Source organism: Vipera ursinii, assembly GCF_947247035.1.
Source record: "Vipera ursinii genome assembly, chromosome: 2".
NCBI lineage: Eukaryota > Metazoa > Chordata > Lepidosauria > Squamata > Viperidae > Vipera > Vipera ursinii.
The window spans coordinates 136,639,722-136,664,128 of NC_139513.1; the positions used below are offsets into that span (position 1 = coordinate 136,639,722).

Sequence of the window (24,407 nt, forward strand, 5' to 3'; positions counted from 1 at the left end):
CATGCCAGCAACCGGTCTGCACAAACAAGCAGAACCCCATCCATGGGATGCAGGCAGCACACAAAACCATACACCCTCTCACCCACAGAAAAACCTCCTTCCATGGAACTGGTCCCTGGTGCCCAAAAGGTTGGGGATCTCTGTCATGGGAGATCTCCCGAACACTCTTTTGGAAAAATTTGAACAGTTAATCTATCCACTGGTCTTTTATTCTGCACAACCACTGTCTCTGCTTAGTTATCTAGATGTCTTCAGTCAGCCCTGGCTCACCATCATATTCTTATGAGCCTTGAAAATGGCCACAAGTCCTTGATTTCCTAGACTCATGAAAATCCAGCAGTGTGGCAATATCTAGCTGATGTTTGCTAACCCTAAAACGTTAACAAGGGTCAGGCCTGAGTTATAGTTGGACTGGAGTGTCTTGGGAAATTGCAGGGCATTAGGCTAGATTAGGAAGGTGTTTTTTTTAAGTATCCTGGAAGGAGACAATAGCAAATCACATCTTTATTGTTATCAATAATTCCTGGGCAGACATATCTGTAATGTTGCTAAAGAATCAAGTTCAAGTTGAAGGGCTTAACTGGAAGTCTTTGCTTTTCCATCAGTTACTTCTCTGAGTTCTTTAGCTGTTTGATATAGTTTGTGTAAGCTCCACTGTCTTGCATCTGAACCTGGAAAAGGTCCAGAGAAGTAACCAAGATGTGTGTGGGGTTGTGCCCTGTAATCTCTCCCTGATGAGGCCCTTTAATGAAGTTGAATAACTAGTCATTTGGCTCTTTGCTTGTTATCTCTTCCAACTTCCTCCTCTGCTGTGAAGCACCTCAGTGTTCAAGCATTGCCCATCCCCTACCCTGGCATTCCAGCTATGGGATTAAAAAAGGGGGCCTCCTTGTGTTGGCCACAATGCAAACTTGTGACTGGATCACACAGCTAATGTTCTCTCCCCTTCCCCCATCTCAGTTATTAGAAAGAGGAGGGGGAAAGCTGGAAAGAAAGCAATGTCTTCATGCTCCAAAGAGAGGTGGGTATATGCAAATGAGCTCCCTTTTTAATAGCGGGAGGGTCTTCCTTGCCTTCCTTTGCCATCAACTGTTCAAGAGATTACAAAGAACTCAAGATTTGAAAATGTCACGGATCTGGTTCCTGTGGGCTGCTATTTGGGCTCTCCTGGCTACTACTACAGCTCAGCGCAGTAAGTGGAACCCCATTTTCTCCTAGAGATCAGGTTTATTTCACCCACAGAAGTTTGCCCCACCATAAATTATAATCTTGTGTGTCATATTTCCAAATATCAGACTGAGCTATACCTAGCTCTGCTATCAGGTAGCCTCTATTAATTTCACCTATGCACAAGGTATGATCTTCTTAATATTCTCTGTGCTGGACTTGCTGTTCAGAAATATTCACAGCTCAAGAAACTTAACAGCTGTTCCTTTACTGTGTTGTTATCAGCATTGCAAGGGAAGTTCAGGTATCTTAGCAGAGGAATCAGAGGAACACAAATCCTTACAGTAGAGTTAAGCCTTCAGATATTAATGTTGAGGCATATAGGCACATTATTGAATAAAGAACCTCTCTTATTATGCATAGATGCCTTAAAACATTTTTGCATGCAGATGTCCATTGTTTTTCAAACTTTCCTTTTTAACCAAAAATATTCCCAGTAAAATATGATTGTATATGAAATCAAATTAAAGATGAAATATGATTTGCTTTATATAATACATGTTGCATGCACACACAATGCATGTGCATCTACAGATCAAACTAGATTTGATTCCTTTCATAGGTGCTAATGTATGAGTGGCAGGGGTAGATTTTGCAGAAGAAACAGCGAGCAAATATGACATTCAGCGAGTGACAATGAATGGAGAATTCAAACTAATTCCTTGGGACATAGATCTAACTTAGAAAACAGTTTTAATTTAGAGGTCAAGCTTGGAGGGGGAAACGTATTGGCACCGAAAGAAAGACTAATTTGCTCTAGTTATAAATTTTGGATCAGTTCTAGAATATTCAGAATTCTTATAAAATGTTTTTGGGGAGTAGTTCACCTCTATTCACACCTCATTACGGTGTGAGAAAAATAAGGATGCTTATTTTTGGTTTAATTTAATAGTTATGTTACCTACTCATTCATGCACGCACACACACACGCACACACACACCTCTTGCAAAGCCAAACCTCGTGGTGATCTGGATTTTTCTCTAGGCAGACAAGACTCACTAATCCTCTTTTGCTGGTGTTTGCGGTTTGGGATATGGAATGTGTGTGCCTAATTTGCTAAAGACTGATAGTGGAGAGTCTCACCCTGTTCAGTCAGATCCAATACTTAGTCACCCCATTGTGTTAAAGTGGGTGTGTGGGAGGACCTTCCATTTCAAATCTTAATAGCCTTTTAACGTCCAGCTACTGGTTGTGGTTGTGTATCCTTTGTTCTTTGTGAGTTCTCCTTCCTTTCCTCAGGGAAGTTTCCAGACATGAATCTTTCATAGCAACTTCACTAAGAATTGGCAGAAGCTAGCGTTTAGCGGACATGACTCTGAGGAGGAGGAAAAGGGCCACTGTTTTGTATTATAACATCTATCTAAAATGCAGCAAATCCCAAATTCAGTTCATCCCAGGATATCCCCAAGTAAAGGGGTAAAGGTTTTTAATTTTCTAAGTGGCTTACTGTTGCCATCCTCGAGGTTATTTTTTTGTCTTTCAAACCTAATTTGTAGCCCTAAAAATTACCGTTTCTTGGTGATCTTGCATCCAAGTACTACTTGGGTACGACCTTGGCTATTTCTCAAGGCTGAAGAAAGTCAAACAGATACTGGTAACTGCTGAAACATCTTCAGAGAGATGGGCAAAAATTCTTCACTGAATGCTGGGGAGAATCTACCTTCCCCAACCTGATACTTTCCAGATCTGAAAGGCCTCAACCCCAATAATTCCCAGCCAGAACTGAAGTACAGCCCTTCACAGCAGGTAGGGAAGATCAGTGTAGACAGTGCCGAATAAAATGGCTGACTAGGTGTAAGGCAGCCTTTCATTTAACCTGGGATTGTTTTTGCAGTGTGTTCTCGCCATTGCTTCCCTTTTTACCTTGACTGGGAGATCTGAAAGGAAAGTGGGAGTTTTGTTTTGTTTTTAAAGAGAAGTGTCTTGGAGCACCCTGTGTTAACTAATGGTAAAATCCTGGAAAACCAACCCATCTTCTCAAGTTTAGCAAATGCTGTTTTTTCTTTTCCCACTCACAGTTTCCTACATACTTCCTCTGCTTCCCACAAGTAGTTTGGAACACCCTTCCCTAGGCTGTCTCTCCCCACTGCCAGTGATGTGGCTAACCACTCAAGACTTTCTTTTATTCTGCCGTAGGTGCAGACAGCATGTGACAAATCAGCCCACCCCAGTGCTGGGGGGCTCATATCACATGGGTCTTGGCGGCCTCTATTCAAGCTCTTTCATGTGATTCTCAGCTGAGGCAGGCCTGTGGAGCCACTGTGTAGTAAGGAAGGTTAGCGACTACAGGTCTAAAGCTTGCCTAACCCCGCCTCTGTCCCCCTTCCTCCTTCCACTAGAGGCTGATTCATACAACCACAGGGGCAAGAACAGCTTCGTTTTAGGTGATATGGGTGTGGCACTATACAGCTCTCAAGTCTTGGATGTTGCTCCAGAAGTCTTCCGAAAATTGCCTTCAAATTATAATATGTATTGTTATTTTTTATTTATTTATCAAATTTCAGTACCACCCATCTCACTCTCAGAGTTGCAGAAGAAGAAGTCCATTTACATTTAGGAGATTTAAATGTATTAAAATTAGTATCAGTGAAATGTTGTTGTTATGGCCCACCGGACGACATTCCTTGGCCAAACTATTCAAAGACCAACTATAACTCCCTCGTTCTGAACTTCTGAAGGTTTGCCTGTGCTACCTTTGCTGCAATTGTCCCTTCTATGATGCTATTTTTTAAAATAATATCTTTATTAAGTTTTAACATTATATATTAAAATACAAACTAACATAAAGGGGAATGGGAATGATAAAAAAATGAAGTGACAAAAAGTACTTCAAACTAATATAACAAAAGTGACCTCCAACTTTCTTTTAGTACAGAGGTATTAACAATACAACCACCTCTCTTAAGTTTAAAGGAAACCCCCCCACCATATATTATACTCATAGTCTACATACTAAAAGCCAGTAGTCATTAAATGTTCATCTCTTAACTTCATCTAAAACAGGGCTTTCCAACCTTTTCGGAAATTGTACCACTTTTAGGACATGACAATATTCAAGTACCACCAGTGCTTAACAAGGTGTAAAAAACTTGATGACTAAAAAAAAAAAAGGGGGGGGTATTTTGGGTTTCATTGGTTAATTTCATTTGTTGTTATAGAAATGGGTAGTTTATAATATTATAGAAAAGTAAAAAGTTGAGGTTCAATGTTAATGCTTCCTTCTCCTCCTGCAACAGAGGAAGTCAGAAGTCGGTGCCTTTTCTTTTTCCCTTCTCCCCCTCACTTTTCCCTTTTTCTCTCACCCTTCACTCGCAAAAGCCCCCCCCCCACTCACTCACACTTTGCTCACAAAAGCCTCCACTCGCTCTCACTCAATCCTCTGTCTTTTTCAAAGGCACCTCGCTCGGTCTCTCCCCTACTCACTCCGTCTCTTTCAAAGGCCTCTTGCTCGCTTGCTCACTTACTGCCCCGTCACTTACAAACGCTTCCAAATGCCATGTGCTCATTCACTCTCTAACCTACTGCCCCGTCGCTTCCAAACGCCACTTGCTCATTCAGTCCCTCACTTACTGCCCCGTCGCTTCCAAACGCCACTTGCTCATTCACTCCCTCACTTACTGCCCTGTCGCTTCCAAACGCCACTTGCTCATTCACTCCCTCACTTACTGCCCTGTCGCTTCCAAACGCCACTTGCTCATTCACTCCCTCACTTACTGCCCCATTGCTTCCAAACGCCATTTGCTCATTCACTCCCTCACTTACTGCCCCGTCGCTTCCAAACGCCACTTGCTCATTCACTCCCTCACTTACTGCCCTGTCGCTTCCAAACGCCACTTGCTCATTCACTCCCTCACTTACTGCCCCATTGCTTCCAAACGCCATTTGCTCATTCACTCCCTCACTTACTGCCCCGTCGCTTCCAAATGCCACTTGCTCATTCACTCCCTCACTTACTGCCCCATCGCTTCCAAACGCCATTTGCTCATTCACTCCCTCACTTACTGCCCTGTCGCTTCCAAACGCCACTTGCTCATTCACTCCCTCACTTACTGCCCCGTCGCTTCCAAACGCCACTTGTTCATTCACTCCCTCACTTACTGCCCCGTCGCTTCCAAACGCCATTTGCTCATTCATTCCCTCACTTACTGCCCCGTCGCTTCCAAACGCCACTTGCTCATTCAGTCCCTCACTTACTGCCCCGTCGCTTCCAAACGCCATTTGTTCATTCACTCCCTCACTTACTGCCCCGTCGCTTCCAAACGCCACTTGCTCATTCACTCCCTCACTTACTGCCCTGTCGCTTCCAAACGCCACTTGCTCATTCACTCCCTCACTTACTGCCCCGTTGCTTCCAAACGCCATTTGCTCATTCAGTCCCTCACTTGCTCATTCACTCCCTCACTTACTGCCCTGTCGCTTCCAAACGCCACTTGCTCATTCACTCCCTCACTTACTGCCCCATTGCTTCCAAACGCCATTTGCTCATTCACTCCCTCACTTACTGCCCCGTCGCTTCCAAATGCCACTTGCTCATTCACTCCCTCACTTACTGCCCCGTCGCTTCCAAACGCCATTTGCTCATTCACTCCCTCACTTACTGCCCTGTCGCTTCCAAACGCCACTTGCTCATTCACTCCCTCACTTACTGCCCCGTCGCTTCCAAACGCCACTTGTTCATTCACTCCCTCACTTACTGCCCCGTCGCTTCCAAACGCCATTTGCTCATTCATTCCCTCACTTACTGCCCCGTCGCTTCCAAACGCCACTTGCTCATTCAGTCCCTCACTTACTGCCCCGTCGCTTCCAAACGCCATTTGTTCATTCACTCCCTCACTTACTGCCCCGTCGCTTCCAAACGCCACTTGCTCATTCACTCCCTCACTTACTGCCCTGTCGCTTCCAAACGCCACTTGCTCATTCACTCCCTCACTTACTGCCCCGTTGCTTCCAAACGCCATTTGCTCATTCAGTCCCTCACTTGCTCATTCACTCCCTCACTTACTGCCCTGTCGCTTCCAAACGCCACTTGCTCATTCACTCCCTCACTTACTGCCCTGTCGCTTCCAAACGCCATTTGCTCATTCAGTCCCTCACTTACTGCCCCGTCGCTTCCAAACGCCACTTGCTCATTTAGTCCCTCACTTACTGCCCTGTCGCTTCCAAACGCCACTTGCTCATTCACTCCCTCACTTACTGCCCCGTCGCTTCCAAACGCCATTTGCTCATTCACTCCCTCACTTACTGCCCTGTCGCTTCCAAACGCCACTTGCTCATTCACTCCCTCACTTACTGCCCCATTGCTTCCAAACGCCATTTGCTCATTCAGTCCCTCACTTACTGCCCGTCGCTTCCAAACGCCACTTGCTCATTCACTCCCTCACTTACTGCCCCGTCGCTTCCAAACGCCACTTGCTCATTCACTCCCTCACTTACTGCCCTGTCGCTTCCAAACGCCACTTGCTCATTCACTCCCTCACTTACTGCCCCGTCGCTTCCAAACGCCATTTGCTCATTCACTCCCTCACTTACTGCCCCGTCGCTTCCAAACGCCATTTGCTCATTCAGTCCCTCACTTACTGCCCCGTCGCTTCCAAACGCCATTTGCTCATTCAGTCCCTCACTTACTGCCCCGTCGCTTCCAAACGCCACTTGCTCATTCACTCCCTCACTTACTGCCCTGTCGCTTCCAAGCGCCATTTGCTCATTCAGTCCCTCACTTACTGCCCCTTCGCTTCCAAATGCCACTTGCTCATTCACTCACTCACTTTCTGCCCTGTTGCTTCCAAACGCCATTTGCTCATTCACTCATTCTTTCCCTTGGTTAGTTAAAAATAACCTCCAACCCTGCTGGCGCCCGCAAACTGCCTGGCCTCCCCTCCGGCCCCGGGCAGCACCTCTGTCTCGTGCAGCTCTCCCGTTTGCACATGCAATTGTCTTCCAACCCTGCCGGCACCCGCAAACTGCCCAGCCCCCCCTCCGCCTGCTTTACACAGCTCCTCCTGGGTCCCCCGTGCCCACCATTAATCCACCACCATGCAGGGTAAGGTTGCTCCTCCCCACCTAGATGCCCTCACCACTCCCAAGCGTTACTAACCTGCTTTCAGCTGCATTCCATTTCTCCGCTTCTCTGCCTTTGCCACATGTTTGTGGGACTATCGGTAAAAAAGGAAAAGAAAAAAAAGTTCCATGAAACTTTCTAACTTCTCGCGAGATCTCGTGAGAAGTTAGAAAGTCTCATGGAACTTTTTTTTTGTCCCACAAACACACGTTCAACCCGTCCTATGCGTACCACCAGCCAGGTGCTCACGTACCACTAGTGGTACGCGTACCACCGGTTAAAAAGCCCTGATCTAAAAGATAGTAAGTTTTCAAATATAAATAACCTTATATTTAAAAAGCTGCAATATTTAGTCAAGTCCATTCTCATTGTCAAAATCCAAAGTCAAAAGCTGACTTTTCTCTTTATCCTGTAAGAAATCTATCAAAGCCTCCAAGTTGTGTGAAATTTAATTGAATTATTGTCTGAGTAAATAATCAATTTCACTACCTCAGCTAGCTTCATTAACCCCTCTATGCTGCTGTTCAAGATCCTTGGTCCTATTGTGTTACTTTGTGGTGCTATTTTATGTCATTTTTCTTCTTTAAGTGAAAAATATGGAAAGCAGTAAAATAACCTGACAAATATTACCACTGAAGATTGTTCCAATGTGTCTTGCATAGTTCCTAAAATCCAGAGTGTAGCTTTCCAGAGAAGACTCTGCCTGGTTTGGGGAGAACCCAGCCTATCCAAATAACTTCACATCTGAACAGGCTCAGCATGATACAAGGGGTTGGGGGGGTGTCAAGATGCCAGAAAGATTTAATCAATGAGGAGAAAACACCAGAACATCCCTTCGCTGTCCATCCAACTCAGAGTTGCCTTTAATTAGTCTATAAAATATGTTTTGTACAACTATAATCCATTTATTTAAACATACAAGTTCATTTACTTATTCAGAAGGAGGTTTTGGCAGAATTAAGGTAACATATGGTTGCTATGCATCCAGCAATAAAAGATAGAAGTGACTGGGGGTGACTTTTAGAGCTATCATGGGCCTAACTATCTCTGACATATTAGAAACTATGAGATGGTAAAAAGATTTAAAGCAGGAGTATTTCTGGGAGAGGAGGGCTTTCAAAAAAAAAATTCAAGAGGACATGTCAGGTACAAAGAATCATGACCATGTGTTAAGTTGCAGTTCAGAAGATTTATTGCTTAAGCCTATACACAAGAATCTAGTTAACTAAAGTTCAGAACTAAATTGGCACCAGATAAAGGTCAGCGGAATTCAAGAGGGATTGGACTTAGACCGTTTGTGGGAACATAATGACTCTAGGCTGATGACTTGTTTAACTCTGCCACCACCACCCAGCTTTGCCTGTTCTTCTACAGGACCATTGCAATTATGCAAGTGAAAGCCTGCCTCCTTTTCTATATGCTAGACCTGGGACCACACACGTATCTGCTCTCTGGACTTTTTTGACCACTACCCTCCCCCCTCCCAGTGAATGCCCCCAGGACTGAAGCAGATCTTTCTTCTTCTAGGGTTCAGTGGCCGGAACAACAGATGGGGACAAAACAGGAGCTGGAAATACTCTGCGTACAAGACTTGGAACTCCAGCCTTTACCCCCGATGGAGAGAAGGAGATCCCAGGCAGGGAAATTGCTGGCGAGGTATGAGATAAGTTTGAAGCAAGTACAGTAGGCCTGAACACAAAGGGGAAATGATCAGTTGAGGCTTCTAGGCCTCAGTGTTGGTGGTTAAGGTGACCATGGACTCTACTTGCAGTCATTCTTTGGAAAGACTGTCAAAGGATCATCTCTGTGGGGAAGCATCCTCTGCCTGGCCTAAGTTTCACTTAACCATGAAGAACTCTTAGACAGCATCTTTGCATCTGGAAAGTAACCTGTCACTTGCTCACCCAGTCTCCTTATTGAGATGCACTGTATCTTTCCTGCAGTTATCCTCTCCCTAGCAAATTTGCTTCTGTAGGGTCCTTGAGAGCAAACCCCACTTCCTTCCAGCACTGATGATGTTGCCTAGTTGGGTAATTCAACATCTGCAAAAAAACCAACCAAGCTCAGAGAGCACCAAGGACTCCACAATTCGTCCCTGAGCTACAAATATTCTCTTCTATTGAAATGTCCTGTTCTTTTTAAGTTGTTGCTGACACACTTTTTTCAAGCCTATGCCCTCTTTTATCCTCAATAGCAGAGATATAGAAGTGCAGTGCCAGCGGTGACATGGATCAGACATTTTGGACACCTTTTTTTTTCTTTCTAGGTGGCAATGTGACATTTGATATCAGCAATGATGCCCCAACTTTAACAAGTGCCAAAGTCACATTTGCGATTGCTTTGCGCTTTCCCAGTAATCAAACTGTGCTGCCAGATGGACGTGTAGTATGGAGCCAGAACTGCATTGTAAATGGTAAACCACACACATTGAAATTTGATATTCCTGCAGGAAAGCTGTGATTTCACCTGTCTTACTGACCATTTCTTTCTTCATTTCTGCATCCCATTCTCCTTTGCAGGCACCCGTATGAGAAAAGGGGATCCCGTTTTCCCAGAGCAAGAGGATGATACTTCCGATTATGTGTTTCCTGACGGACATCCCTTCTCCCCAAGCGATCGCCGGCGTGGCAAGTTTGTCTTTGTCTGGCAGACATGGGGTAAGTTGCTGCTTGGACACTTAGAGGGATGATCCTGTGCATTTCAGTCATTTTCTCTTTCATTACGGGTAATCCTTGACTTATGACCACCATTGAGCTCAAAATTTTTGTTGCTAAGCAAGACAGTTGTTAAGTGAGTTTTGCCCCATTTTGTGACCTTTCTTGCCACATTTGTTAAGTGAGTCATTGCGGTTGTTAAGCTAGTAACACAGTTGTTAAGTAAATCTGGTTTCCCCATTGACTTTGCTTCTCAGTAAGTCATAAAAAATTATCACATGACCCCGGGTCACTACAGCTATGATAAATATGAGTCAGTTGCCAAGCATCTGAATTTTGATCATGTGACCATGAGGATGTTGCAACAGTCTTGTGAAAAATTGTCTTAGGTCACATTTTTCAGTGCTTTTGTAACTTTGAACAGTCACTAAGCCAATGGTTGTAAGTTGAGGACCTGTACTTCAGCCTAGCAACCTATACAGCAAAGGTTGTCAAACTGCCGGCCCACGGGCCGGACGTGTCATCCGGAAGCCGCGCCCACCCCATTGCCGGCAATGGCAAAACCGTCCCGATATCTTGCGCAGCGTCACATGACATCACGTGTTTGACATGTCTGCTATACAGCGTCTGAATCCATACATTGCTCTGTCTAAACCATAAGGTGGTTTGTTTGTTACTCATTATACATTTTTATTTATATTTCTTTAAAATATTTTTATACTGCCTGTCATGCTAATGATATTCAGGTGGGGAACATCAACAGGATACATGAGTAGAAATAAAAGTAGGCAAATCAAAAAGCAAAATAAAATAGTGATTTATATTTAAGCACATAAAAGGTACGAACCCACCATCTCGAGTCCTCAAACAGTACCATTGTGAAATGGCATATGCCATAGAGACTGAACATGTTTCAGGACATGCATAAAATTGAAACAAAACTGGCACATCATAAGGAGAAAGCGTTCCATAGCAGGAAAGGCTCTTTCTTAGTTAACATAAAAGGAAAATCCACATGATGTGGCACAATCTTCACTGGGACTGAGCAGATTTAACTATAAAAGTATAGCTTGTTGTATTGGACAGCACATAAATAGATAGAGCTGCTGCAGAAAATGATTTTCTTTAAAACATTCCTGAAAAAATAGTGTTTTACATTTTAAAAAAAGCATATAGAGAAAGATAAGCTCCCTTTGAAGATTCCTTCCTAATTACAGGTAGCCATGTTTGGCGACTGCCTCAGATAAGGACCATTCACAAATATAACAGTAATAAAAATGCATTGTGAAATTGATTAAGGTCTTGTCAGTTTCAGGCAAAAGCCTTGGAGGGTTGGAATCAACTAAGGTCACAGATGAGCTTGTTAATCTGCAGTTAGCACTTTTTAGGGAAGTGCTATTATATGGAGAAAAGCAGGTCAGGAAGAGATAGATTGTTTAAGCAACATCTCTGCTCTGTCAGAGGGCAAAAGAAAAAAACAAACAAAATTGCCATAGAAGAGAATTTTATCTGAATGAGAAGCAGCAACTAGTGACTTTTGCAGGATCTCTTGTTTCTCTCTCTCTCTCTCTCTCTCTCACACACACACACACACACACATATTCACTTAGTGATGATTTCACTTAATGACCAAGTAGTCAGAATCAATTGCAGTCATTAAATGAGGACCATCTGTATTTGCATGACTTAGCTTTGATATACGAGTTTTATTACATAATTAGTATGATTAAGATTGTTTCTTTTCTGGACAGCTTGTAGATGAAGATGATGGATAGACAGAGAGAGAGAGAGAGAGAGAGAGAGAGAGAGAGATAAACTGACAGACACATAGATATATAATTTTCAGAGGCTAATACAAAAAAAATGTCCTGCTAAAGTACTGCTTATTTATACAGCACTTGAAAACACAAGATCTCTGTTAGAAACCATATTTAATAAGCTGCCTAATCTATGGGGACTGTTAAGTGTCTTATTCCACTAGTTTACATTTCTATTTTATTTGTTGAAGTTCTTATATTCCTGCTGTTGTGATTCAGGGTCAGCCTGTGGGTTCGGCAGTTGGGTCGGACAACTCAGAGGAGGAGGGGGGTGTTGAAGAGCTTGCTGAGGGGGTTGGAGAGCTTGCTGATGAGAGCCCTCAGCCAGGCCCCTCCCACCTGGTCACGACAGAGACCCAGCTGTGTGAGCCTGACAGCGTGGATGAAGATGACCCACAGCTGGCCCTGTTCAAGGACGCCCGACGCAGGAGGCAGTCAATCAGGAGTAAACAGAGGAAGGCAATGGGGCACCTCGGAAGGAGGCAGAGAGGAGCCACGCCCTGAACTGTATAAAAGGGGAATGTGTGGGAGGGCTGGTTTGCTGAAGGCAACCGCTTGAATAGCTCCTGTTTCATAGCTCCTGTTTCATGGTTGGTGTCTTGTTTTGCTCTGTTTTATGTTAATAAATTTGGCAGGCTTTATTCCAGCTTCTTGCCGTTTGTAAAGGGGTTGTCCCTGATTTTTCTGCAGGGCCGGTAGCAGGCTGGTACAGAACACCTGCATAGTCCTGAACTGAAAAGAGGACTCATTGTTACCAAGCTTTAACTAACTTCCCCAGGCTTCTCAAACAAAACGATGGCCAACAGACATGCAGAGAACTACATCTGGAAAGCATTCACTTCTGAGCTAAATTGCTCCAGGAGGAAGGACAGTTTCCCTCTCAACTTAGGAAGTGGCATGACAGGCCTGCTATCTCCATCGCTGGCATTTCTCCCATATTCTTTTTCTTCCCGCAGGGCAATACTGGCAAGTGGTAGATGGTCCCACCTCCTCATTGACTATTGAAACAGCTAATGTAGCTTTGGGCTCCTATACCATGAATGTGGCAGTCTATCATTACCGGGGACGTGAGAAATTCATCCCTATTGGTGGTACTTCCTCACAGTTCAGCATCACAGGTAAATATTAATGGTGGACATGGCTGTGGACAATGCTTGATAAATCTAGGGATTTTGTGACATTATCTCCTGCCTTCTGCACTTAGCCATCTAAAAGTTATCCAAGGGTCCCATAATAAAAGCTAAAAAGGCTAGGTTGCCGTGTACACTAATTCCAGCTATCTTTCGGTTAACAAAAAGAAGCTGCTGGACTGATAAGAAGTTAGCTGTGGAGTGACCAAATTGGATTCCTGAGAGGAATATGGAGCAAATTCGTTTCAGAAAAGCTTCCGCACTAATGATGTTACCTTGTTTGGGAATGAAATGTCTGCAAGAAAATAACCAAGCTCAGAGAGCATCAAGGACCCCACAAGCTGCTCGTTCTCTCCAAATTGTTGATTTTCTGTTTCCTTTCGCAGACCAGATCCCGTTCCAAGTGAACATTGCACAATTTCTTGATACCGATGGAACAGATAGCCGTTTTGTGCGAAACAGAGCCATCTCCTTTGGTGTGCAGCTCCATGATCCTAGTCAATACCTCCATGAGGCTGACATCTCCTACTCCTGGGATTTTGGTGACCAAAGCGGGACCCTGATTACTAGAGCAACCACGGTCACTCACACCTACCTTTCCACTGGCACCTTCAGCCCTCGCGTGGTGGTTCAGGCTGCCATTCCTGTGGCCTCGTGTGGAGGCAGTACTTCAGAAGACCCATTCATCCTGCCCACAACCCTCATGCCCACCACCACTCTGAGTGGAACAACTGTTCAAGCTTCCAGTGTGTTTTCCACCATAAATAGCATTACTGGGGCAAGCACTGAAGAGGGTCTGACTTCTGGTAAGTATTCATCTGCTTAGCTGATTTTAGCCAGTATCCCATCTGTGGTCAGGTACTGTATTCCAAACTCAGGTTCTCTATCGCGATTACATGTATTTTTCAAATAAATTGGGATACAGCTAAGGAGTTGGCATAATTTATTTTGTATCTGGAATGAATGTTCATATCCAGGGTAGAAGTGTTGATAATTAAGGGCTTTTAAGAGGAAGCGGAACAACAACATTGTACTATAGCAGTAGAAAATTGAACAGTGTTTTCCAACCTCTTCTAGAAAAAAAATAGGATGCAAAGGGGTCCCCAGCTGATTACCTAAAAGACAATTGTCCATCTTTTCTAATCTTTAAAACCATTAAGGAACTTTTTTCTCATTTCATACTGGGTGATGAGTCCACAACAAGAATGCACAGTAGCTGAATGAATCATCAACAATCTTTCCCAATCAGTTGTCCTGGAAATGAATTGGTCTACAGTTCCCACCACTTTCAACTTTAGTAATCTTGAGAGTTGAGGGTGATTAGGAATTGTAGTTGTAAACCTGTAGTCTGGAGGATGCAGAAGTTGAGGGGTGCTTGCTTGCTTGCTTATTTGTTTGTTGGTTGTTTACCTGCCCATCTCACTATCAAATGACTCTGGGCAGGTTATAATGTCCTAAATACTGTAGAAGAATAAAACAATTAGAAGGTTGGAAATGTTAAAAAAAGTTGGGCATTAACAGTTAACACATTAACAACAAACAGGATAAAAAGGACCAATAGGTAAATGGGGTGGAGGTGGGATTCCTTAGAATCCTTTCCAAGGGCAGCTGAGATTTAGGGAAGCTTTTTAAAGTAAATAAGAAAACCTGGAAATACAAAATGTTCCTGAGGTGAAGAAGAGTTTATTCTGCTCCTAGATTTTTTTCCAGATTTGGATAATTTCTCACTTTGATCACACTAGAACACTATTCAAGCATTTTCATAACAAGAATGTCAAGAAGACCTTAAGAGTTTATGTGAGGGGTATCCAACCTTGGCAACTTTAAGACCTGTGGACTTCAACTCCCAGAATTCCCCAGACAGCCATATTTAGTTGAAGTCAACAAGTCTTAGGGTTGCCAAGGTTGGACACCCCGGTCTATATTGTGGTTTTAAATCTTGAATCCACAAAACGGCTTCTGAATTTTTCTGGAGTATATATTTTCCCAGGTAAAAATTATCCTTGATATTTCATATTCTGGGTGGCACTCATATTCCTTAGCAACCTTTGCTGACCTACCTGTACTGGACTCCCTTGAGCCTGCATAAATCAAAGCGTGACAGATCTTGAGAACATCCATTTGGGAAAGATGATTCCAGGTTCATGAAACAATCCTATTTCCAAACGTATTCCATCAGCAACCAGCCTATGCTAAACTGAAAAGTGAAAAGGAAAAGGGAAGAGAAATGAAGTGAAAAGGAAGATTTATATAAAATTATGAAATGAAGGGTTCATCCCAGCCCTTAATGGAACAATCTTATGAATTATAGCAGCAGAATTGGGTCTTCTAAAAAGGTAAAGGTTCCCCCGCACATGCGTGCTAGTCGTTTCCGACTCTAGGGGCCGGTGCTCATCTCCGTTTCAAAGCCGAAGAGCCAGCACTTGTCCGAGGACGTCTCCGTGGTCATGTGGCTGGCATGACTAGACGCCAAAGGCGCACGGAACGCTGTTACCTTCCCACCGTAGTGGTCTCTATTTTTCTACTTGCATTTTTACGTGCTTTCGAACTGCTAGGTTGGCAGAAGCTGGGACGAGTAACAGGCGCTCACTCTGCTACGCGGCACTCAGGATTCAACCCGCCAAACTGCCGACCTTCTGATCGACAAGCTCAGCGTCCTAACCCACTGAGCCACCGCGTCCCTTTGGGACTTCTAGTAGGATCTTTTAGTAGGTTGTCTATAGAAATTACATTTTGGTACCTTTCTTGTGTAATCTCTCACTCTCTCTTCTATCCCACCTCTATTTTGCCTCTTTAGTCCCAGCTTCTGCGACTTCAGTCCTTTCCACTGTATCGCCAGCAGTAACTGAAGAGGCGACATCTGTAGCCACAGTTCCTGCCACAAATGTAAGTGCTGGGCCTGAAGGAGCGGATTTAGCGGCTGCTTCTGTGGAACCTGCAGTTGTTGCATCATCCGAGGCAACTGAAGATAGCGCAGACACTGAGGCTACTGCCATGTCTGCATCTCTACCAAATACCATGGCACCGACATCTATTCCAGCATCTGAATCTCTACCGGGCTCTGTGGCTCCAGGTTCTTCATCTACAAGGGCACCTGAGAATGACCCAGGAACACCAGAACCAACTGTTTTGTCCCCCGTTGCATCTACAACTCTCTTTTCAGGTATTCAACATTTTTTTAATCACAGCTAGTGTCTCTGGCAGCAGATAGGCCTAGCAGGAGATTCCTTGTGCTTCTGAGAATAGCCTGCTACTTTGGGCTGTGCTTTCTATCTTTATCTGCATGTGAAGGGAAGAGTTTCAGAATGGTGAGATAATCCCAGCTGTGGCTCATCATTAGGAAGTTTTAGAAGCCAAGAATGGAAAACTGTTTGTAGGAAAAGTATGGTGGGCAGATGATCTAAATCAGGGGTGTCTAACTGCCGGCTCATGGGCTGGATGCGTCATCCGGAAGCCACACACACACCTATTGCCGGCAATGGCAAAACCATCCCGATACGTTGCACGATGTCACGTGATGTCTCGAGTTTGACATGTCTGATCTAAATCAATTGGGTGAACAGTAAACCATCCGAAGCCTCTACAAAGTTTCCTTTGATCGATTAAAAATGTAATTTTAGGGCAATTCTGGAGCAGGGATGAGGCCCTCTAAATACTGCTTGGAGTATCTCTTGCTTGCTGGCCATGTTAGATAAAGCTACTAGGAGTCATAGTTCAGAAACGTTTGAAGGGCACGAGGTTTTCAGCAGTCCTTTCAACAGTTCCCAGAAGGCTCCACACCCATTTGCACTACTCAGGTGACTCTGAAGACACAGATAAGCCTCCAGGTAGCACTAAGGACTCGCTAAAAGAATGCAAATGAACCGCTGTCTGCAAGGAATATAAATCCTTTCATTCCCCACCATCCAGTCAGAGCTGAAGAAGCTTCTTGGATGAGAAGCAAAACGTCTGAAGAAAGGAAACGTCTGAAGAAAAACAAGAAAGTCCCAGTTGCCTCATGAAAAAGCATCTTTGGGATAACTATGACCTGGATGACTGATAATCTCCATAGATATTTAATGGGAAGAAAGAATGACCTTGAGGAACAAAAAGAAGAGTCACTATCGAAACAATGGTCAGATAAAAAGAAAATGGAGTCCAGGCCAGAATTGTAATCTGAGAAAACATCTCAACAAGACCCTCCCAGGTTCTCCCAAAGATAAAAGGGAGGGAGGGACGGAAGAAGCACTTTCAAACTTCCAGGATTCTGTTTCTTTTAACTTTATAATAAAAGAAGTATTAGCCTGCATGACTTTACTTTCCTAGTCTGGACTATTTTGAAGGGCTGACAACATGATAGTATTTCTTCCCTTGACTGTCCTAGTATTGCCTTCCCCAACTTGTCTCCATCTAATGCTAGGACTGCACATTCAGTTTCTTTAAACTGTAATACCTCTGAAAGAATCAGGTTAGTGATGAGTCCAGATGTTTCATCAGAATGGCAAAATGTTTCATAACACAAAGACCACCACTTGCATATCTATCTGGGCCATTATGAATACACACAGAGATAGACAAAAGGTACAGAAAACTATTTCATGATTCCACCCACCTTATGCCTTAGCAACACTTATCTGTTCTAATCAGTTATTGTATTCCTATTACTTATCCTAAACAGGAGTAGGCAACCTAGTCGCTTCTAGATATTTAATTTCAACTCCCATCAGCCCTGGGCAAGAGCCAGTGGGAAGGGCTGTCAGAAGCAGTGGCTCAAAACATCTAGAAAGCACTAGTTTATTTAATTTCTGAGGCAGTCCATTAAATTCCCTTCAAGCAAATATTATTTTTGAGATGGAGACAATCGGAAGCTATGAGGGAATAATAATGAGCCTTTATCCATGAATATTGTAATATATTTCCAGTATTTTTTCCTCAGTAGATACCTCTGAAGACACAGCAACCATCAATCCAGTGAATTCAGTTATGCCTGCCACAGGAACAGTCGCAGGAGATGTGGTCCAGCTTCTGGTGAAACGCCAGGCACCCACTGGATGCCTCCTCTATCGTTATGGAACCTTTGCCACTAATCTGGACATCATCCGTAAGTCTAGGGAATGATGGGTAATAGGAACCATTGAGCGGCCATACCAGTTAGGCCAGAGGCTGTTGGGCAACATTAGGCAAGGAGGATGGATCTGAACTACGTGCAGAGCCATCTAGCTTTAGAGGATGATAGAATAATGTGATGGCCATAAGACAGCCTTCCCCAACCCCAACTTTGCCACATATGTTTAAAGTTCCAGGCTAGCAGAGAATTGTGGTCAGAGCACAATTAGAAGATAGATTAGGTAAGACTAATATGACGTGTCTGGGGCTAAAAGTTATAAAAGATGTCCTTTGAAAATTAAATTGTCCATTCCACACTCTGTTTTCCATATCTGAAAGCATCTCCATTTTATGGTGTCTTTGGTGCTGTCTTGAGCTTGGTTATTTGCTTTTGCACTGCTGATGTTACTTTGCTGGGTAATAAAATACCTGCAAGCAAATAACCAGGTTCAGAGAACACCATGGACTCCACAGTTCAACCCTGAGCTAACCAATAGTCTCTTCTATTGTAACCATGTCCTTTTTACCTGAAAAACTAAACATTTTCTTCCAGTTAACTTTGGTATATAGAAGCCAGGTTTAAAAGGCCTCCACATACAGTAGTGGCCAAAATTGTGGAAACCTTTTGGGAAACGTGTACAGTAAAAATGCCACCTTTGGTTAAGTTTCCACCAATTTTTCTTCTAATTTCTTTATAACTGTGGCCTTGTTCACTTAATACTATTTTACATCGCTTTATGGGCAACCAGTCAACTCTTTGCACCATTACTTTAATTTTATTACGTTTTACAAGCTCACTAAATGAAAGGGGGGGAAAAACCCCAACCAATTTGATAGCGATCAGATAACACAGTGACAAATGTCCTCCTCTCAGCTTCAATATATGACATCAATAACTGAATCCTAATGGATCTGATTGGCTCATTGCCAAAACAAGATGACACCTGATTGGCTCTCTAAACACATGCTTATTGGCTACAGTCAGGTGAAGGAAAGCTACCTGATATCAACCTAAGCAAGTTGTGCTTCCTTTTTCTAATTATTTGGCTATAACTTTTCATAGAATACAGTACAGATAATTGAACAAACTATGTTGCATTACATTCTTGATTAAATTATCTTTCCATTGATATATAATTTTATGGTACTACTCCAAAAAAAAGTGGTGTTATTAGCCATCAAACCTCAAAAATACACTTTTCCCAAAAGGTTTCCACAATTTTGGCCACTATTGTACAGGAATGACAGAGTGAGGGGGAAAATATGGGACATCTATGTTGCATAAATGTTTCTGTGTTCTCTTTTATCGCAGAGGGCATCGAGAGTGTGGAAATTGTGCAGGTAATGCCGTTGACGCCCGCTATTGCTGAGAATGCAGTAGATCTTACTGTGACGTGCCAGGGAAGGTAGGTTTCATAGGTTAAAAAATAAATAAATCTGAAAGAGTTCCACTTTCTTAAAGTAGTTGAAGCATGTGGGATCATGGAGCAAAAAGAAAGAATATTGCAGGGGTCTTCAAACTTGGCCCTTTTATGACTTGTGGACTTCAACTCCCAGAATTCCTCAGCCAAGCACGTTGGCTGAGGAATTCTGGGAGTTGAAGTCCACAAGTCATAAAAGGGCCAAGTTTGAAAACCCCTGGGATATTGGATATTGAGCAACTGGAGCTGTGAAACAAGCCCCTCAGAATGGTGGGTGTATGGAAAGATTTTTGAACAACAATGTTTGAATAGCAGAGCAATCATGTAGAAACCTTGCCAAGGGGAGTATCCATATGTATGCTTCTGGGAAGGGAACTGGCCTTTTTCTGATGGATGGACTAATAGCCTTGTTTCGCCTATAGCCTCCCCGAAGAAGTCTGCACAACCGTCTCAGATCCTGATTGTGTGACAGTCCAAGACAGTATATGCAATCCTGTTCAGCCAAGCCCAGACTGCCAGTTTGTTTTGCGCCAGGCCTTCAACCAATCGGGCCTCTACTGCGTCAACATCTCACTGGCTGATGCCAACACCTTAGCTGTTGCCAGCACCCAAGTCAGCATCCAGAGTAAGGCCCACTATACTATGGTGACCTAAGTCTTCTGTAGGACAACATTCCTTCTGTTTCTCTTTATATTATTGGAAGTTTTATTGCAATCTCTCCTTCAAGTATGCCGACCACCAGAGGCTAAATTATAATGGCTGGATTTATACGTCTTCTAAGCCATAGTTAACAACCACAGTGACTACATTGACAAACATCTAAGCTAAAAACAAATAGTGTGATGGTTTAGCACTTGTGTCAAACTAACCAATTTCTTCCTCTTTTGTGCTCTTTGTGAAGTATGGTAAAGTTGAGGTAGAGTTGTTCACAATAAAGCTTGTCTATTTTTCCATTAGAAATATAGGTCTATTCCAGGGGTAGGCAACCTCGGCTCTTTTATGACGCATGGACTTCAACTCCCAGAATTCCTGAGTCAGCATCGCTGACTTAGGAATTCTGGGAGTTGAAGTCCATGCGTCATAAAAGAGCCGAGGTTGCCTACCCCTGGTCTATTCGAAAGGAAGGGTTTCCCCATATTTCCAAAAGAACAGCACACAATCCTTATTATAAGCACCACTAAATATTAATTCCTCTGTCTCTTATAGCAGAAAGAAATCAAGCTTCAGCCCAAATTACATTTGTAGTTGGAATGCTGCTGGTTATTGCTGCCGTGGGAGCCGCTATCTATACCTATCGGTGAGTCTACTCCTATTCATATTTTGGTTGTTCAACATTAGCCAGGAGTGAATATATTATATATAATACTAATTTAGGAGCTACAGTAGCTACTAACATCTGACTGAAGATGGGACAATCTGACATTTCCCAACCAAGCGCAAGAGCTGTGGGTTAAATCCTGGCCTAATGTTCCTATTCTGCTTTGGCTAGGAGATGATGCAAGGGGATCTGTGCTTTTGCTGCTCACCCACAAACATCAAGTCCTTATGGCATCTGGGATGGATCTGAAATAGCAAGGTGATTAATCTTTGGAGCATGTTAAGTTACTCCATCAGAACAGAGAGAAGAGAGTCTGGCTGGACGTTGACTGATAGTGATTCTCCAAGATTGCAAGGAAAAGGTTTGCCCTGTAGTTACAATCCTTGAACTAGGCATGCCCACAGATGCGTTCTGCTCCAAGTACAGACTTCCTTCCCTCTGTTAAAGTCTCTTATTATGTATGCTGACATTTAGGGAGATGACAAGAGAGATGGAGCAGCTTTACTAGGGTAAAATCAGAGTAACACGGGCAATTGAAAAATGTGATCTCTTGCCTAAACACATAGCAAAGGAGTTAATTTGATCTGTGAAGCTTCTGCAAACAAATCTTCCTCCCCAGAATTTCATTAATTGCTCTCGTTGGCTGTCTTCTGTTGCTTCATTGGCTTTTCTTTTCAGGGCTTCTTATATTGCAACTTGTTCCTTTAGGCCTCCTGTATATACTCTGCCTCTTATAAACTAACCACTCTGAATGGGCAGTTCACTGTTGTCATATTATTTATGGCAGGCATTTTGCAGAGCCCACCTGGTGGAGGTCTTTATCTCTCATAGGGCGGTTGAACAGCAGAAGACTAAATCTTTACAGGCTGAGATCTTCTCTTTTGCCAGACAAAGACTGTTAAAGAGTTCTTATTCAAAAGAGCAAGCAGAGTAAGGAACATGGAGATGCTTTTGGTGCTCTCAAACTTCAACATGCTCAAGATTGTTACTAATGTCTTCCTTGGTTACAGGCATTTGAGACACATCCCTGTACGGGCCATGATGTCTGCTGGCACTTCTCCAAGGAACTGGTTTCCTGACCGCACAGCTGTACGCCTCTTCCTTGGCCAGGCATTTGGCCGGAGGGCCAGTGGGGAAAGCAGCCCCTTGCTCAGTGGCAACGTCATCTAAATGGAAGTCAGCAAGCCTTGCAAACTAAGAACTGAACGCATTGAGCCATTACTCAAAAAGGAAATCATGCCCCCTATATTTCCCCCTAAGCTGATACTTTTTCTGATGCCAGCTGAGTAAACAGCCACTTTGAGGTGCCATCTCAGTGCCTGCCTAGGTGGGGAGATACAGACAGCACTGAAGTGTAGTCGTTTTTAGAGCAACACAATCACATTCAGTTTGTGCCATGCTGGTCCTAGGAGAAAAAAAAATGATAGTCAAGAGAGCTGTTCATTTGGCTTTCTTCCTATGACTTATTTCTTTGGGTCAGGGAAGAAATCAGCAATGTAGTTTTGGGATTGTTAAGTTTTAAAGTAACCTCCTACAGTTGACCGTGTCTTCTAATAAAGGATAAGAGGGTTAACCCTGTTGACCAATTTCTTGTACCGAGGCCACATTCTAAAGCAAAAATGGGGCTGACCCCATTTTATCTTCTATGCCCCATAACTAGATGGGGGAATGAATCGTGGCAAGAGAGATAATATTGTATCGACTTTGTCTGCAGTGGCATGAACCCCAATCAGCCACTGCAGACTTATTTTCCCAAATAATAATAACAATAATGAGGAAAAAAAGGAACCAGCATTCTACCTTGTTTAAAACAGTTCACAGCTGCTTCCAAGACATCCCTAGTAATTCATTGCTGTTACGGATAAGCATTTCCCAGGGAAGAGGCACATTAACTTCAACCTGTTTCATGCAAACCCAGAGAGAACCAACAAGATGCAGGCTGGTATCATTTAAGTCAATGGAGCATAACTGTATTGTTTTAGATTTTGTCTGTCCCAACTTTTCTTTAAAAAACACAGTATACACCATGAACAAATATATCAAAGGTTTGATGGACTATTTCTCAGTGTGATGTTTGTCTATGCAACGTGAGCCACTTAGGTGGGGAATAGTAGTCGAATTGTGAATCCCATTTGTTAGATGGACAGTCTAGAACTTGGTTCTACTGTGTTTCCCCAAAAATATGACCGGGTCTTATATTTTTTGCCTCCAAAAGAGGCACCAGGTCTTATTTTCAGGGTAGGCCTTACCTCACCTCTGGCACTGACAGCCCCACCCAGCTAGTCCACTTCTGGGGCTGAAGATTGAATCCATAGCTCGGTTCTTGGCTGCACAGGCCTTCCGGAAAGCCCTGTGACTGAGAAATGCAGGCCTGGGCTGCAGGGTAATTGGGTGTGGGGCGGACGTGGCAGCTCCACACCCCTCCCCAGCTTGATTTTTAGGTGTGTGCCTCACCCCAAAACTAGGGCTTATTTTGGGGATAGGGCTTATATTAGGTCCACCCCCAAAAAATCAAGCTAGGGATTATTGTTGGTGTAGGCCTTACTTTCGGGGAAACACGGGTTGAAACTAATCAACACAAACAGACCACCTCATAAGAAAATGGATTTCCAGCTGCCTTGTTGATACTGCACGTGAGCAAGATACCAGAGCTCAAACTGGGTACTGATGGCTCCAGGGGACAGAAAGAGGAGGAGAGAGAAGGCACAGAAGCAATCTTGGGCAATTCTGGAGGTGGAAATGGGGAATGAGGGTGGCTGCATCTCACAAAACAAATTCTGCAAAAGTTTTTTCCAAAAAGAGGTGCTAGTATCTAGAACAGGAGTAAGGACAGGCTGATATAAAGCGAGCACGACTATCTGCAATCATTTTATATTCTTCAGAGAATAAACTTCAGAGATTCTTTTCAAATTGGATGCCTGGGAAGAGAATGGTATGAGACAAGTCAAAGTAGACAAAGGAATCCACAGTTTATAAGAAAAATAATTCTCAAGCCAGGCCATGGTCTAGGGCAGTGATGGCGCATATATCAAAGGTGACATGCCATGTTTTACATGACTTGCCAGATTCATCAATATCGGACATTGGTGAACATTCTCAAAAGCATGCCCCATTCTCACACAGTTTTTGGGGAATGCTGGACCATGTGGCGCACACCTTTCCCCAAGGTTCGCAACCCTTGAAGAATGGCACACAGTGGCCTTTTTGAGTGGCAGTGGTGGTGGTACTTGGGCTGAAGTTGAGGTCCAGGCCTCAACTTCAGGCCTACCCTGAGCTGCTACCAAGTGTTTCTGCTCAGGGTGGCCTAAGGAGGAGGAGTGTTTATCTTGGTGTGTGTGTGTGTGTGTGTGTGTGTGTGTGTGTGTGTGTGTGTGAGAGAGAGAGAGAGAGAGAGAGAGAGAGAGAGAGAGAGAGAGATATACACCAGCAGAGTTGAGTTAGGCATTTTCCAAATTTTTGACAAGCCAGGTAAAAAAGGCTTGCCATCATGGACCTCGGGTTTCTTGGATAGCAGGTGAGGCAGGGTTTGCTGTTGTCCTAAATTTCTGGAAAAGTTGTGGAATGCAGTGGGAAGGATGGCCCATCTGTTAGAATGAAAGTCATTTAAGCATACAACCACTCCCACTCCAAAACAAAATATTCTGACAGAGAAATTCAATAGGTGAAGGCAAACAATTATATAGGGATGGACTTCCT

General features: G+C 43.6%; 1 protein-coding gene across 1 annotated transcript; it reads left to right on the top strand.

The window, feature by feature from the left end:
* Positions 1-1,035: 1,035 nt before the first annotated feature.
* PMEL (premelanosome protein) lies at positions 1,036-22,762 on the top strand (the record flags this gene model as incomplete). Its single annotated transcript, XM_083355452.1, has 12 exons — positions 1,036-1,192; positions 8,814-8,942; positions 9,553-9,699; positions 9,806-9,943; positions 12,714-12,875; positions 13,274-13,693; positions 15,685-16,050; positions 17,806-17,967; positions 19,285-19,378; positions 19,816-20,018; positions 20,600-20,690; positions 21,722-22,762. The coding sequence occupies 12 exons, from the start codon at positions 1,036-1,038 to the stop codon at positions 21,879-21,881; spliced, it is 2,229 nt and encodes a 742-aa protein (XP_083211578.1). The 3' UTR covers positions 21,882-22,762.
* Positions 22,763-24,407: the final 1,645 nt, after the last annotated feature.